The sequence below is a fragment of the Antennarius striatus genome, chromosome 19 (assembly GCF_040054535.1).
Source record: "Antennarius striatus isolate MH-2024 chromosome 19, ASM4005453v1, whole genome shotgun sequence".
In the NCBI taxonomy this organism is placed as follows: Eukaryota; Metazoa; Chordata; class Actinopteri; order Lophiiformes; family Antennariidae; genus Antennarius; species Antennarius striatus.
The window spans coordinates 1,206,167-1,220,608 of NC_090794.1; the positions used below are offsets into that span (position 1 = coordinate 1,206,167).

General features: G+C 49.9%; 1 protein-coding gene across 1 annotated transcript in view; it reads right to left on the reverse strand.

Moving 5' to 3' along the window:
• Positions 1-14,149, reverse strand: part of foxo3b (forkhead box O3b) — a 32,974-nt gene extending 18,825 nt beyond the window's left edge. The window contains exons 1-2 of the mRNA XM_068341913.1: positions 13,914-14,149; positions 13,020-13,734 (exon numbers count right to left, since the gene is read on the reverse strand). Of these exons, the coding sequence (XP_068198014.1) occupies positions 13,020-13,559 (540 nt within the window). The 5' untranslated portion in view covers positions 13,560-13,734; positions 13,914-14,149. The remainder of the gene's footprint in view (positions 1-13,019; positions 13,735-13,913) is intronic.
• Positions 14,150-14,442: the final 293 nt, after the last annotated feature.

Genomic DNA, 14,442 nt, shown 5'->3' on the forward strand with positions numbered 1-14,442 from the left:
TGGCCCATATTTGGCCCATCTCCTTTTCCAGTCAGAGGCCCAGGCGAGCCTTTCCTGAGCCGGACAGACCAACACTACCCCCCCCCAGGCTTGAAAATAGTCCCCACCACCTTGGAAACATCAGAAGTGTCAGACTAGACGGGTGCCGCGTCCCAAACCCGAGCGTAACTCATGTTCTCGATGGTTTTTTGGTGGTTCATCTGGAGCTTGAACTCGGTTTGAGCGTTCCCTCTACTCGGTTGGGTGTCGGTCAGCATGGGGGTGAACCCTCAAAGCACCGCATTCCTCGACACCCCCAATTTTTATTTTTTTTTGGCGGGAGGGAAACGAGCCGTTAGGTCCATTTTTAGCCGTAATTGACGAACATCGAGAAATTCACTGAGAAAAAAGTTACGACTCCAAAGAACCAAAAACGGCCAATAAAAGATTTACTGTTGGTGTCGTCTCAAGTCCGACACGCCGGGGAAACTCCCATAATCCCACGCCAACACCTTGTGATGGCGTGATGTTAACGCCAGGGCAACCCGGGCGACAGGAAGAACGGAAAAGTCCGACCTGCAGCCAAGTCGAGTCAGGAAACCTTTACGTAAGGGTTTATATTTAATGCACTTCTACTTGCTTGACCGTCCTGGAGAGAAAAAAAAAAAGCCGTGAAAGGCAAAGCGAAGGAAGAACCGGGGCAGCGTGAGACACACTGACCCGTATTTAAAGAACCGACGCGCGACCAACCGCAGATTGCGCCAGGAAGAGGTCCGACGAAACGCTGTAGCCTGGCACTAGAGGACGAGATGGGATTGGAACCACTGAGTGTGTGCAGAGACACATTAAACATGCACACGCGTGTGCACACACACACGACATTAATCAGGCTAAAAGCCTTTTAAACACACGATGATGTCATTGCCCAGAGATAATCCATCCCCGAGGATGGCGGCGAACAGACCGGGTCTGCCTGACGATGGACGTCCTAGTTTGGTGCCCCCCTGCCCCCCGTTTTTCGCCCCAGAGCCGACGGGGGGGGGGGGGGTGATGGGTCATCATGAATAATGCACACGCCGAGTCGAGCGCTCGTACGAAAATGGATTCCTGACCGATATCGACCCGTCGAGCGCTCGATCCGATCTGGTTCTGAACGATGTTTGGTTTAAATGAGTGGATTCTCTCCTCCACATCTTGTGGAGATGCTTGCCTCGGTCACATGACTACCTTCTTAAAGGGGCCGCTAACACAGAATTCATTACCGCTAACCTGAAACTCCCAAGCTAGCAGAACCAACAAGAAACAAGCGTGTTTGGAAAGTTTAAAAGCCAATGAGGAGACAGAAGGAACCTACAACTCCTGTGGTGTGTTCACTGCACCTTTGGACAATGGGAACTTTTTTTTTGGCGTGAACGAGGCTCGCTTAATAATCGGTTTCAGTTTCCTGTTGGTGTATCTTGAGCGAGAACACGGACGAACAGCAAAGAGTCGTCTGCATATCGCATTAGTGACGAAGAAGCGTCAAACTCTCCGTTTCCACTCTCATGAGTACGATTCTTTGGTGCGGCGTTGATAGTAACAGGGTGGGACTGCTCACTTGACTCCCTCCGAGCCAAATCACATGAGCCTCCTACGCTGGACGCACCCCCTCCCCCACCGCCGGCACGCCGAAGAAACGGAGGGAGAGTGAGGAAGAGGAGGAGGAGGCCCGCTCACCCTGACCCGAATGCTTCCTCCAGAAAGGGAAGAAAGAGGGAAAGTTGCCCGTGGAGGGAAAGCGAGGATCTGAACAACAGCTGAGGCCAAGCCGCCCCCCACCCCCACCAGCCCCGCCCCCCCGTGGATAGTACTACAGTACACACAAGAGCCGACCCACTCACAGTGGACACAAAGCCTTCATTATGCCAGGGCCCCTTCACACTCAAAGGCCTGGAGTAAAGTGCGGATGAAAGAATTATTCCCACTCTTCGAGGTCTTGGGTGCGCTTGTTTTTCACGTCACGTGTGCGTGAAGAACGGAGCGTTTGTTTTGTGTGTGTCTTCAGCACTCCGTCCTTGATGCGGGACCGTTTTGAGACCCCTGGGGGTCTTGAGGTCACCGGCTCTCCGGGTATCGGTTACTCTCCTCGGTGGCGCAGAGGGACCGACTGATTGACGGACAGATGGCGCGCCGCTTTGGGAAGAAGGTCGCCGTGGGAACGGAGGGATGAGCTACAAAAGTTGAGAAGAATTGCACAAAAAAAAAGAAGAAGAAAAAACTGCGATGGGTGGAAGACGGTCGGAGATACGAGGGCAGACGAGAGAGAAAGAGAGGAGGAAGACTCCGTCTGGGTGGAGCGGCGCGACCGTGTGCCCTGGGGCTTTGGAGCGATTTCATGCCCCCATAAGCAGCCAAACGCACAGTACCAGACACAAAACTCCATCGCGGGGCAATTTCTCTGCCCAGATACCCACATCAGATGGAGGGAAAAAAAAAAAAACACGGCACGTGATGGAAGAACAAAGATAAGCAAAGAAAAGAAACGGCGTCGACATGCGTTGGGCTAGCAGCGAGCTGCAAGTCTGCAGAGGAGTTGCTGACTCAGTGTCTGTGGTTCTATGCAAAAAGCAATTAATTCTGTACTTGATACCTTCCTTGAAAAAGGCAAGTGTGCATAAAAAAAAATCATAATTTAATTTGCAGGAAGCTGCAATTAATCTGCAAATGTGCAGAGTTAAAGTCTATATATCTTGAAGGGATGATATATTAAACCTTAAGGCACTTTGTGGATTGCCTATCTCCAAAGAGGTTGAACAATCCTAAAGACCTTTGCCCGACTCGCTATCTTTCTTAGGATACACCCCTCCCCCTAAGTCTCCAATGGGTTTTTCACTTTCTCTCCTTTATGCTGAGTTGTTCCCAACTTGACAACCTTGCGACACTGCCAGCGTATCCTTAGCATGCCGTCTAGATCACGTGCAAACACTCGCATGTCGAATTTCAACAGGGCTGAATCTGTGGGAGAAAGTAGAAGTGCTTCTCTGCGTTCTTTTGTAGGTTTGTGGGTAAAAGGTCCAACAGGAAGCGTCCTGTCCGGGTTCCAAGACCGGCGTTTGAGTTGGGATTCACCCCCCCCCCACCAAACACACACACACACACACACACCCCCAGTCAGCATTTCAACCAAACTGGAATTGATCTGACTCAAACATCACCAGCAAATACAAACACAAAGAAGTGCGTTTCTTAGATCGACCTATATCTGCTAACCCGTTTCACCCCCACCCCCCGCCCACCTCCCCACGACTCTCACTTATAAAACCCAGGTGTGCAAACACAAAGGTTTACCGAGGCCTCGTAAACGATAACAGATAAGGAGGAAGGAGTTCAGCATGTCAGATCGGCGTTGACCTCCTAATGCGGGTTGAAACTCGGCCTAGTTTTTCATCCCAGGGTGACAGGAAGTATAAAAACTGGAAGCTTGTTCACGGACAGAAAGTCCCAACTCGCCTGTTCCCTACTTGCGAGTCAAAGTTACAATAGCGTTGGTGGACTTATCGGTTAAAACACTTGACTCCCATCTGGAAAACTGATAGGAGGCTCAGCAACGACTGACAACTGTTGTAAAGAAAAAGAAATAACTCTCCACACCAGCAGGTGGCAGTAGTCCGAGTTAGACAATCAATAAAAAACAAAAAACAGTTGATTAGTATTACAGAGTCAAACTTCCTTGGCTCCAAGGAGAACGACACCAGATAGGGCAATGTTAGCTTAGCTTGTTTTACTGTCAAAATACAGTAATGTAGCATGTAGTCTTACACTGGTCATGCTGTCACGGTGACTCAATCCAATTTATTCCACTGGATACAAATTTTGGCTCAGATGATCTGATTCCGGAGACGTTTATAGATCAAATCCTCGAGATAAGCTAGTGGGCTAATCAAAAAAGGAAGCTCGACAACCTAGAACTGCAGCGTTGAGGCAACGTCTGTCGTCGCACAACGTGGATGTTTTGGTTGATCTAGAGTCCAAGATGTCGCAATTGTTTTTGGGGGGGAATTGTTTCCTGCGTTGATAGGCTTTCAATAGCCAATCAGAGGCATTCTGCTCTTGATTCAACCAACTGGATTGTGCCAACGTCTGAAGTTCATTGAAGTTCATACAGCTGATTTTCAGGGCGGGGCTGTTGCATCTTGATTGTACCGCAAAAGTTACAAAGACGTAATGATTGGTGCAAACATAGCACCACTAACGGCACCCAATAGATACTCTGAGAATCAAGAACGTTTGCCCTGATCAACGGAACGGTTACCCGTCAGGACCAGTGAAGAGAATGAGAAGTGTTGGCGCCTCGCAGCAGATGGATTCCAGCTTTTTGAGGAGGAAAAATCTTCTGTGTGAAACCCTATCCCTTGTTTTCTCCGCGCCGTTAGCCTCTCGTGCAAAGTGGGTAAAGGGAGCCAAGGAAACCCCGAACGTTTTCACACTGTGTGCACGTAGAAAACGTAAATCACAAGGGACAAACAAATCTTTGTACTTCGTGCTGGAGCTAAATCTTTCACGATGTTCAGATAACTCCGGCTTTGATGTCGGCTCAGCCGCCGTCATGAGCCTTGTCTGTCTGTCTCAGACCCAACAATGACCTGCCTTCATGGACGTGACTTCGTAAGGAGCGGGATTAGCGTGGAGACGCCGATGCGTGAGGCCGACTTGCACCACGGACTGAGACTCCAGCTATGGGAGCGATTAGGAGAAAGCAGCTAAAAACACCATTCCCTCGTTTTAATGACGCGTGGACGATGCGGAACAGCGAGCGGCGGCGTTATTCGCAACGGCCCGTCTCCGGCCGTGTAATTCATACCAGAGACGGACACAACTGTGCATGTGTGGCTCCGACCGGTAGGATTTCCCAGAGACGAGAGGATCCTGCGTGCCGATTGGACGCCCGCGGGTCCAACAGGTGGTTACTGGGCCGGTGACTCCGCGACACTCTCAGGCTTTGATCGTCCAATACGGGAGCAGCGTCTCTGAGGTTGGGTATGCTTGTTGCTTTATAAGCAAACACTGAGGGTAAATCGACGGTAGCCCAGATTTTCAATTGCCTCAATTGCCTTTTATTTGCGTTCTTTTTGTCAGAACCAAGAGGTGACGTCAATATATGCGAGGTGCCCGATCCCTCGTCTCCACAACTTTCCAATTAGATGCCTCCGCCGACGTCCGGCAGGTACCGTCGACTGCGAACGCTTCACGCCGAGGATGATTGACAATCACGAATTAAATCTACCTGGAAGCCTGTGTAGTCAGAGTCCACCATAATTGGAACACACCCCAAAGTAATGAAGTGTATACTCCCTGCAGGAATCCGATCTCTGACACACGAAGACGTGGGTTGAAAGATACAGTAATCCCTCCTTACTCACGGTTAATGCGTTCCAGAACCACCCGTTTAAAATGACGAATAAGCCAATAGCATGCATGTATGGTATCATGTGACTACCTACTAAAAAGTCCATGATGTAATGAAGCCGAACATTTTGAAGCGTGAATAAGTGAGAGATTACTGTAGTCTTTGGAATCAAGGAGAATAATTTTCAGTTAAAACTTTTCACGTTTGCTGACAATCCCTACAAACGTCGACCCTGACCCGCCTTCAGGCGCGGTTGTCAAGGCGAATCTTCTTCTTCAAGACTACAAGCAACAAGAAGAAGTGATTTTTCCTGCAGGAAGCATCAGATGCACTCGCTTCTTCTTCTTCTTTGTCACAGAAAAGCTTTTTTATAGTGGATTAAATGTTAATCAGGAACACGAGCTCCGCCCGTCCCCTTTTGCTGACTCGCTGATGTCAGATTGGTGGAGTGGCGTAATCGAAAGAGACAAGCTCAGAAGAAAACAAATTAAAGTTTAAAAGGCCAGAATCGCAACGGAGAAACTCAAGAGAGGGAGCGACGGAAACGTTCAGAATACGCTCACACATGCATGTACAAAGGGTGTGTGTATGGTGTGTGTGTGTGTGTGTGTGTGTGTGTGTGTGTGTGTGTGTGTGTGTGTGTGTGTGTGTGTGTGTGTGTGTGTGTGTGTGTGTGTGTGGTGGAGGGAGTCAATTACAGGGGAGGAGTTGTGCGGGAGGCGAGGGGCCCACTTCAGCAATGTGGTTATCGGAGAAACTGAGAAGCGAGGCCAGAATGGGAGGAATGGGAGTCCGAGTGTGTGTGTGTGTGTGTGTGTGTGTGTGTGTGTGTGTGTGTGTGCGTGTGTGTGTGTATATACGCAAAGGGGGGGGAGGGGCTCTTATCAGCTGTCACCCAAACTGTGACTCACCCCCACCCCCACACCTGCTTGACCGGTTATCAGTTGCCATGGAGACAAACAGCAACAACCCCTCCCCCACCTCGCCGTCGACAGACTCCTTCAGTCGTCCGCTGATTTTAACGTCGTCGCTTCCTCACCTGACAGCACAGTGTTAGCTTAGCCTGTTTTAGCTTAGCATAGAGTGTGTGGTTGTGTTGTCATGGCGACTCCATCCGATTTACTCCTCCTCCGGACAAAAGCTTCTGTTCAGATCGTCTGATATCTGAGACGCTTGCAGATCGGGTCCTCGAGATAAGCTAGCATGCTAATCAGAGCTTATCGCACTACAGCTGGTCCATAACCCCGCCCCCGCCCTTTCTGATTGGCTTAGCACGGTGATGATGCTCATGTAATCCCAGTTTTTTTGCTTTTTAAAAAAAATTTTGATTTAAAAAAAAAAAAATTAGCGAGTTTTTTAGCGACTTAGCTATTGCTATCGTTAGCAATGAACAAAGCGTAGCCTGATGATGCTAATACAATGCACTAATTTCAGTATTTTTGCTTACAAAAGCATCAGAACCAACAGTTATCATTGATCTCTAAGCAACACTCGCTCTTCAGGAGGACCAGCAGGTGCCCGACTGAAAAGAAGTGAATTATTTTATTAGTGTTTGGGCTTTACTGTGTTTTATTTCCAGCGGGAGGCTAATCATCCATCGCTTTATGCTCGATGGAGGAAACAGGCGAGGGTGACGACCTCCTGATACAACCACAACTTCTCCTTTTCACAATTCCATTTTAAAAAAAGAAAAGAAAAGTAAGCTAACGGAACAGCTAACCTTAAAATAAAACTAAAAAGCTATTCATGCGCAAAAAGACTTCTGGAGCTTCAAAAGGAGCTAACATTGCTCCAAAAACGTGTTACATACAACCAATCTTCACCGTAGCTTGTCAGCTAAAAACATTAGCATATGCTACTTCTTCCGAGTCTGACCATCCGGCAAAGTCACGTACATCTGCCGCAGAAGAGATGTACGCTAGCTAAGAGACGAGCTAAGAGGTTATCGCGAAGATTACGAAGCTAAACGAAAGGTGTAAACAATGTCGTCTCATCGTCCCGATGACCCGTAGAAGATCTCAAGTCCCTGAAGGTCACGTGAGACGTTCAGGGACTGTCGGGAGTTTGTCCGTCTCATCGGAGTTTAAGCGGCTTGAAACGCGACGGTTAACTTTCTGCTACTTAAAGATCTCTGAGAAAAGTGGCCACAAATTCTCACTCCATAAATATTGGCTCTTACAAAAATAACCTTCTGCAAACATTGTGTGCTCGAGTGTAACAGAGCGATGTTTTCTTTTCCCATCAGCACTTTTTGTTTTGCATATGTGTATTTGTAGAGATACCTTATTTCAGGCTGAGGTATTATTGCTGGTTTTCAATACGCTTTATTTATTTTCCCAGTGGCAGACGCACGGCGTCGCCTCGCAGTCCGACTGGTTTTCTCTCTGGGAACTTTTCCGTACCTTATAATTTACTGAAACTCGCTCACCTTTCACCACAAGAGGTCAAAGGTCGGGTTCAGCTGCAAGCCTGGGGTTCAAGAGGCATTCAAAGACTTGGTTTCTGCCACACGTTTGACCACACTAAGCTGTTAAAGGTGAGTTTTTACCCTAAATGCTAATTGCTACGCATTTCCTGTCTCCCACTCTCTACTTCCTGTTCTGCTGCTGCTACTATCTGGCTGAAACATTAGCTTCCTGCACCGACAGGTGAGGAAGCTGACACATGATATTTCTTCGTAACGGAGACGCTAATCTTTGGGGACGACTTGTTATCACGCTAGCGGTGGAAAATTACAGCGTATCACCAGCCGGCCTCACTATTACTCACAAACGCAGCGCGATCCTGCAGGATGTTTAGCTTAGTAACACGATGAGTAATGAAGGAGCTCCTAAACATCCCAACGGGTCGGTAAAAAACACACGAGTGAGGAAAATGAAGACGTTCAAGGAAGCTGCAGTTAGCCGCTAGTTAGCTTAGCTTCATAAGACCAGGAAGAGGCAGACGGCGCCGTTGAAGCGTAGATGTTGACATGTGCTGAGTTTGTAGCTTCCGTATGTTTTCCGGCGTGTACGCCATGCTAAGCTAAGCTAGTCAGCTAGCTTACAGACATGAGCTTGGAACTACATTTCCCATAATTCTGATGCAATCTTTTCTCTTCCTCCCTGCATGCTAACACTTGCAGCTTAGCGGCTACAGGGAAACGACTTTTTGAGTGTTTTCACTCGTCCCCGTCTTCCTCTGTCATTTAGCAGGATGCTAAGCTAAGTGGGCGGAGCTTCATGACAGTTCTGTGGCCTCTGAAACTAAACTTTTAATGTTTGGATTGAAGCGTTCCAGTAAATCCATCCCCTGTGTTTAGCAATCAGTGTGTGAGAAACAAGCGCTCTTATTTTAGACGGTGTGTGTGTGTGTGTGTGTGTGTGTGTGTGTGTGTGTGTGTGTGTGTGTGTGTGTGTGTGTGTGTGTGTGTGTGTGTTAACACATTCAAAGACATACAAATCACACAACAGAGAAGTCATGTGACCTGTCTGCGCTTAACTACCATCATCATCCTGTAGGCAAATGTAAAGTCGCGTCTGAAGTCTGGGACGAGCTGCGGTTTCAAGACTCTCTATTTCTTTTACAATCTGATAGTTTTCACAACAACAACAACAACAACAACAACAACAACAACAACAACCAGGCTGTAACGTCTGTCAGAAGGAAACTGAGTTACCAGAATGGACAAACAAACAAAAAAAACAGGAGTCATGGGAGTGAAACCAGATTTATCTCCACTCATTAGAGGCTTTGGGGTGGGTTGGGGGTGGGAGGGGGGCAGAGGGCGAAGTCCCGCCTCCCCTCGCCGTCCTGCTTTACATGCAGACAAATGAAGGCGCTGGAAGGGAAATCATGAGGGATGGAAAGGGAGGAAAGGAAAAGAGGGTTAGCCTTTAGCCGAGAGCACGCGCTTAAAAATTAATACGGCGATCTGAATTCATCCCGAGCGCCTTGAATAATTGAGAGGCGGGGCTAAGTCGGGACGCCGTGGACGCAGGAAGTGAGCGGGAAAACGGAAAGCGAAGGATCGGCCGCTTGAAAAGTAACGACGGGAGACAACGATGATGGGAATAAACACGACAACCGTGACGGTTTGAGACGTCCATCAGATGATGATGATGATGATGATGATGATGATGATGATGATGTCATCCTCCAGAACGTCGTGGAAACGAGTCTCTCTAACAAATAATTCAGATTCTGGACGCTCGATTTTTAGACGTAGAATTTTTATCCGGATAAAACCTGATTGGAAAAGGAACCAGAACAGAGCCTGGGGGGGTTTCCTCCAATCAGGGCGGGACTATGGAGAGCTGCTGCCCCCCCCGCCCTTCCTCCTGCCCGCCCCCCGTTGGGACTAACAGCCAGAGGGCGGTTGTAAAACACCAATTTAGAGCAAAGCTGGTTAATTTACCCCACCCCACCTCAGAACCCCCCCCCTTACTTTTTTTTACTGCCTTTTTGCTCCATTTGTGCGTCGTCGCCACGTTCCCCTCATGGTGCGCATAAACCCCGCCCACTCACCACTGACTGACAGGAAATGAAAAGTTCAAAGTTCATTTTTCGGCAAACCGTTTCCTTTGGTTCCGAAAATTTAGCGATTTAGCAAATTAGCGACTTAGCATTAGCGACTTAGCATTAGCGACTTAGCATTAGCGGCGTAGACAAAGTTGCACACGAGCAAAGAGACGTTCAGGTTCAGGGAGCTACACGAGCTAACTAAGCCATCAGCGACACGCCCATCGTAAGATCGTCTTCGGGCCACGCCCTCTTGCTTTATGACGGACGCCATGACGACAGGCGTGTCCGGCGCACGGTTGTGACTCAGCCTCTCGTGGTTTGAGCTGAACACAAAGTTTCCTGCTGAAGTCTTTGAGTTACGATGAACGTTTGAAGCAAACGACGACCCAAAGCTGCCGCCGACAGGGTTCACACCCTCCAAGCGCCGGGACCTGGTGGTGAGGTCAACACGTCCATGTAGGACCGTAGGGCTAACACACGAGCGACATGACTAGAAGTCGGCCTGGGGCGAAGTCACACCTCAGCCAGGACGACACACACACACACACACACGCACACATGCACACACACACACACACACACACACACACACACACACACACACACACACACACACACAGGTGTGTTTACTGATGCTATTTTCAGCTGCAGGTCGTCACACCAAAGCTCCTCTTGGCCCACATCCCAGCAGGCCCGCCCCCTCCCGCTGGAACGCTAAGGCTAACGCTAATGCTAACACTCCTTTAATGCCCCAAGAATTACCCAGATCCACCTATCGTGGCAGAAGGAGTTGTTTCCTTTGATTTCTGCTAGCATTAGCATTAGCAGAGGTCCAGTTATACCATTCTAGTACGTTGCCCATGCTGCTTTGGTAGCATCAATGCTAGCAGACGTTAGCACATATAGCTTATAAAGGTAAGGAGTGCGTTCTGATTCCTCCGATGATGGATCTCAGCTGATTTGAGGTCAAAGTTCAACCAAACTGTAAGCGGAGTTCCTGGTTGTGTAACAGTTGCTATAAAAAGCTGGTGGGTTACAGATAATCTCTGGCGATAAAAGACGGAGTTATCCTTGGCTGTGCTAACCTACTTCTACCTGCGCTAACGGCTAACCGACAGATATATGAAGCAGGATGACGTAACCGGGAACCTGGGAGAGAAACCAGCAGGGATTACCGGGATTTGCTCAGCAAATCTCCTCCACAAAGGCGACGTGAGACTGTCGGCGTCCGAGCTGGGACCGGCGAGGAGGAGGAACGCGAGAATCTCCGAGAGCGACTCGAGGAGACGAGGAGCGCTGGAGGAAAGTCGCTGAAGCGAGGCTAAACTCCGAGCATCTGGCTCCGCAGGGCGGCTTCGGTTCCACGGGATTTTCAGATATAACTCGGCCGAGTTTGTGGCATGTTCAGGAAAAATCCGTCTTTATCCATCAGGAGGACGAAGTTTCTTCATCTGCAAACGCTTTCCGAGCAACACGGCGTCGTAGCATTAGCATAATTAGCCGGAGGTGCAGCCAAAGTCTCGATGAGCCTCGGCAGCGCAACGCCTTTTAAAAACAGCGACGTTGACTGCTTTACGTTGAAATCATTCTAGCATCTAAGCTACCAGGGTTAGCGCACTCACATGAGGAAAGCGCATTATGCCTGTTAGCTGGAGGCTAAAGCTGCAGCAACAATGTGGTCTGTTGGGTTTCAGGTTCATAAAAATATTACAAATGTTTTTGAATGTATATAAAAACACCTTCCTGGCTAAATGCTACGAAGGCGTAGCAGGAAGTAGTCTAACAGTGAGGGTCCAAAACAGAGTCGCGCTGGTTAGCGTCGTCTCTCCAGCTAATCTAATCTAATCTGATCTGATCTAATCTGTAATGAAACGGTGTAAACTATAACAGCCTGCAGCTGAGATTTATAGACGGCAGGAGAAACACGAAACCAGCGACGGCCCGACCCTCATGCACCGGATTCCTGGAGTAACAGCCCTGCATGGTGACGGTGAACCTGGCCTTGACACACACACACACACACACACACACACACACACACACACACACACACACACACACACACACACACACACACACACACACACACACACCTTAGAGCATATCACATAGCAAAACTTGAGATGCCCTGACAAATTACGGCCTATAGGCTCCACACCCCCCCACGGGACGGCCCATCCAGCCCCTGACGGGTGTTAATCTCCCCCTCCCTGACCCCGCCCCCCCACCCCCATCCCCTCCCTCATTCCTGGCCCCATATGTCTCGGGTGACCAGATAGGTGCCTCTAAATAAAACTTGAACCTTAGCAGCTTGCCCCACACTCCCCGGTGGTTACGTAACTCCCCTCATGGGGGGTGGGGGGAGTGGAGGGTTGGATTGGAGGGGGGGGGTCACGGCCTACCTGACCCAAATGAGTGACGGGACGCCGCCAACGTTTACATAACAAAGTGGAAAATGGCAGCATGGTGGAGACGGAGCATCTAAATATAAAACAAAGCGCAGGAATCCCATGAGGGCCGGCCGTGATGCGTTCAGGGACCCTCTTTATAGACGGATTCTTGTGTTTACATCCAGCTTCTGGACCCAATCAGATTAGCTGCTGTTCAGTAAACGGACTTATGTAATTGTTCAGCGGTTGCATCACTCCGCGTGTTTCCAGACGGACCGGTTCTATAACGTCTCTCTGCGTTCATTCCACCCATGTGAGGAGAAGAGAAGTGTCTGATCGTAGGGAAAAAAGTCCCATAAACATGACAAAAGAGGAGCGACTGATGCAACAACGTGTCTGTGTTTGTCTAGCAAACGTCTGGGGTTTTTTTTTTTTTTTTTTTGAGGGGGGGGGTCCATTTGGAGAGATAATTACGCACGGGGGTCACCAAGATTCCACGCTGCATGAACACATTAATGATCTTAAATGAGTCCCTGATGACATTTTTTTCACCATCATTTGCACGACCTTTAGAGTAGATCCATTAGAATGATAGTGAGAGGAATAATGGGGGTCCGTTTCCAAACAGACGCGCGTAAAAATGTTTTTTAAAAAAAAGGGAAAAAGTGCGCCGCTCCGCGCTTTTACGCACCACATGCTTTTTGTTTTTGTTTTGATGGAGGAAGGGGGGGTGTTATGAATGCGGGTGGGGGGGTTCCTACCTTCCATCCTGCGGAGCTGTTGCTGTCGCCTTTGTCTTTAAAGTATGGGATGGATCTGACCATCCAGTCGTAGATCTGGGACAGGGTCAGCCGCTTGTCCGGCGCGCTCTCGATGGCTTTGGTGATCAGGTCCGCGTAGGACAGGTTCCCCCACGCGTTGCGTCGAGACGACGCTTTCCTCGGGGTCTGCTGCGCCCCCGCCGCGCCGCTGGGGGTCAGCGCGCCCGAGGTGGCCGTCGGGGAGTGCGTGGAGAGCGGCGAGCCTCCACTCTCCTGGCCGGGGGAGGAGAGCGCGCCGTCGGCCGCGGGGCTGCTGCTGCCCTGGTCCTCCGCGGCCGAGCCGTGGTGGATGGCCGCGGGGGTGGCGTTATCCTCGTCATCGTCCTCCTCCTCCGGGATGATGTCGGTGTCGTGGCTCTCCGGTTTCCCCCCGCTGGAGTCCGGTCGCGGCAGCGGCCAGGTGCAAGACCTGGGCCGCTTCTGGGGCTCGAAATCCGGGTCGATGGCCACGTCCAGGTCCGGGAGTGGAGCCTCGGCCATGATCTCCCACCCCCGCTCCAGTTGCTGGTTCGAAACCCCCACTTGCCAAGTGATAAAAGTTACAAGAGCAGGTACGTGGAGCTGTCAAAGTCGCGTCCCATGAATGCGCGCTCCCGTCCTTTGTTGCTGTTCCACAGCAGCGGAGTCCCGACGGGTCCAAGTGGGTTCGAACCGCCTGTTGAGGACAGAAAGACAGATTAAAACACGACCAGAAGAGGGACTCGAACCCACAACCGTCCGTCAGAGAAACTTCTAAACGGAACGCAGCGAGTTTCCCTCATCACCACCCACCACTGGTTCGGGGAACATTCAACCCACGGGAGAGAAACGCGCTCCGAACAGTGAATTCAATACCTTGCAACAGTCAAGTCACCCTTGCTGCGTGGATCCGAGTGGGTAAAAAAAAACCCCGGTGGAGACTAAATCCTGGAGCGTCCGCGGCCGAGAACAGAAGCCATCGTGACGCGCCTCGAGTCGCGCTCTGCGCTCCAGATGGACAGGATGAGTGTCGATGTGGAATAAGACTGCCACCTCACTCTGGGTTACTACTGTATGTGCTACACACACACACACACACACACACACACACACACACACACACACACACACACACACACACACACACACACACACACACACACACACACACACACACACACACACACACACACACACACACAAAGTCGATCAAGGGCCAGCCCCTTGGATCCTGCGCAGTGGGATCGCCTTTTAAAGATACAGTCCAAACCAGGACGGACGCGCGTTAGGAGGCTGGGACGCGTCCGAACATGTTTCTGTCAGGAGCAGGAATAGAGGGAACAAAAGAAGAAGAAAAAGAAGAGGAAATAATGCTATGGGGGAAAACTGCGCGTAAAAGTGTTTG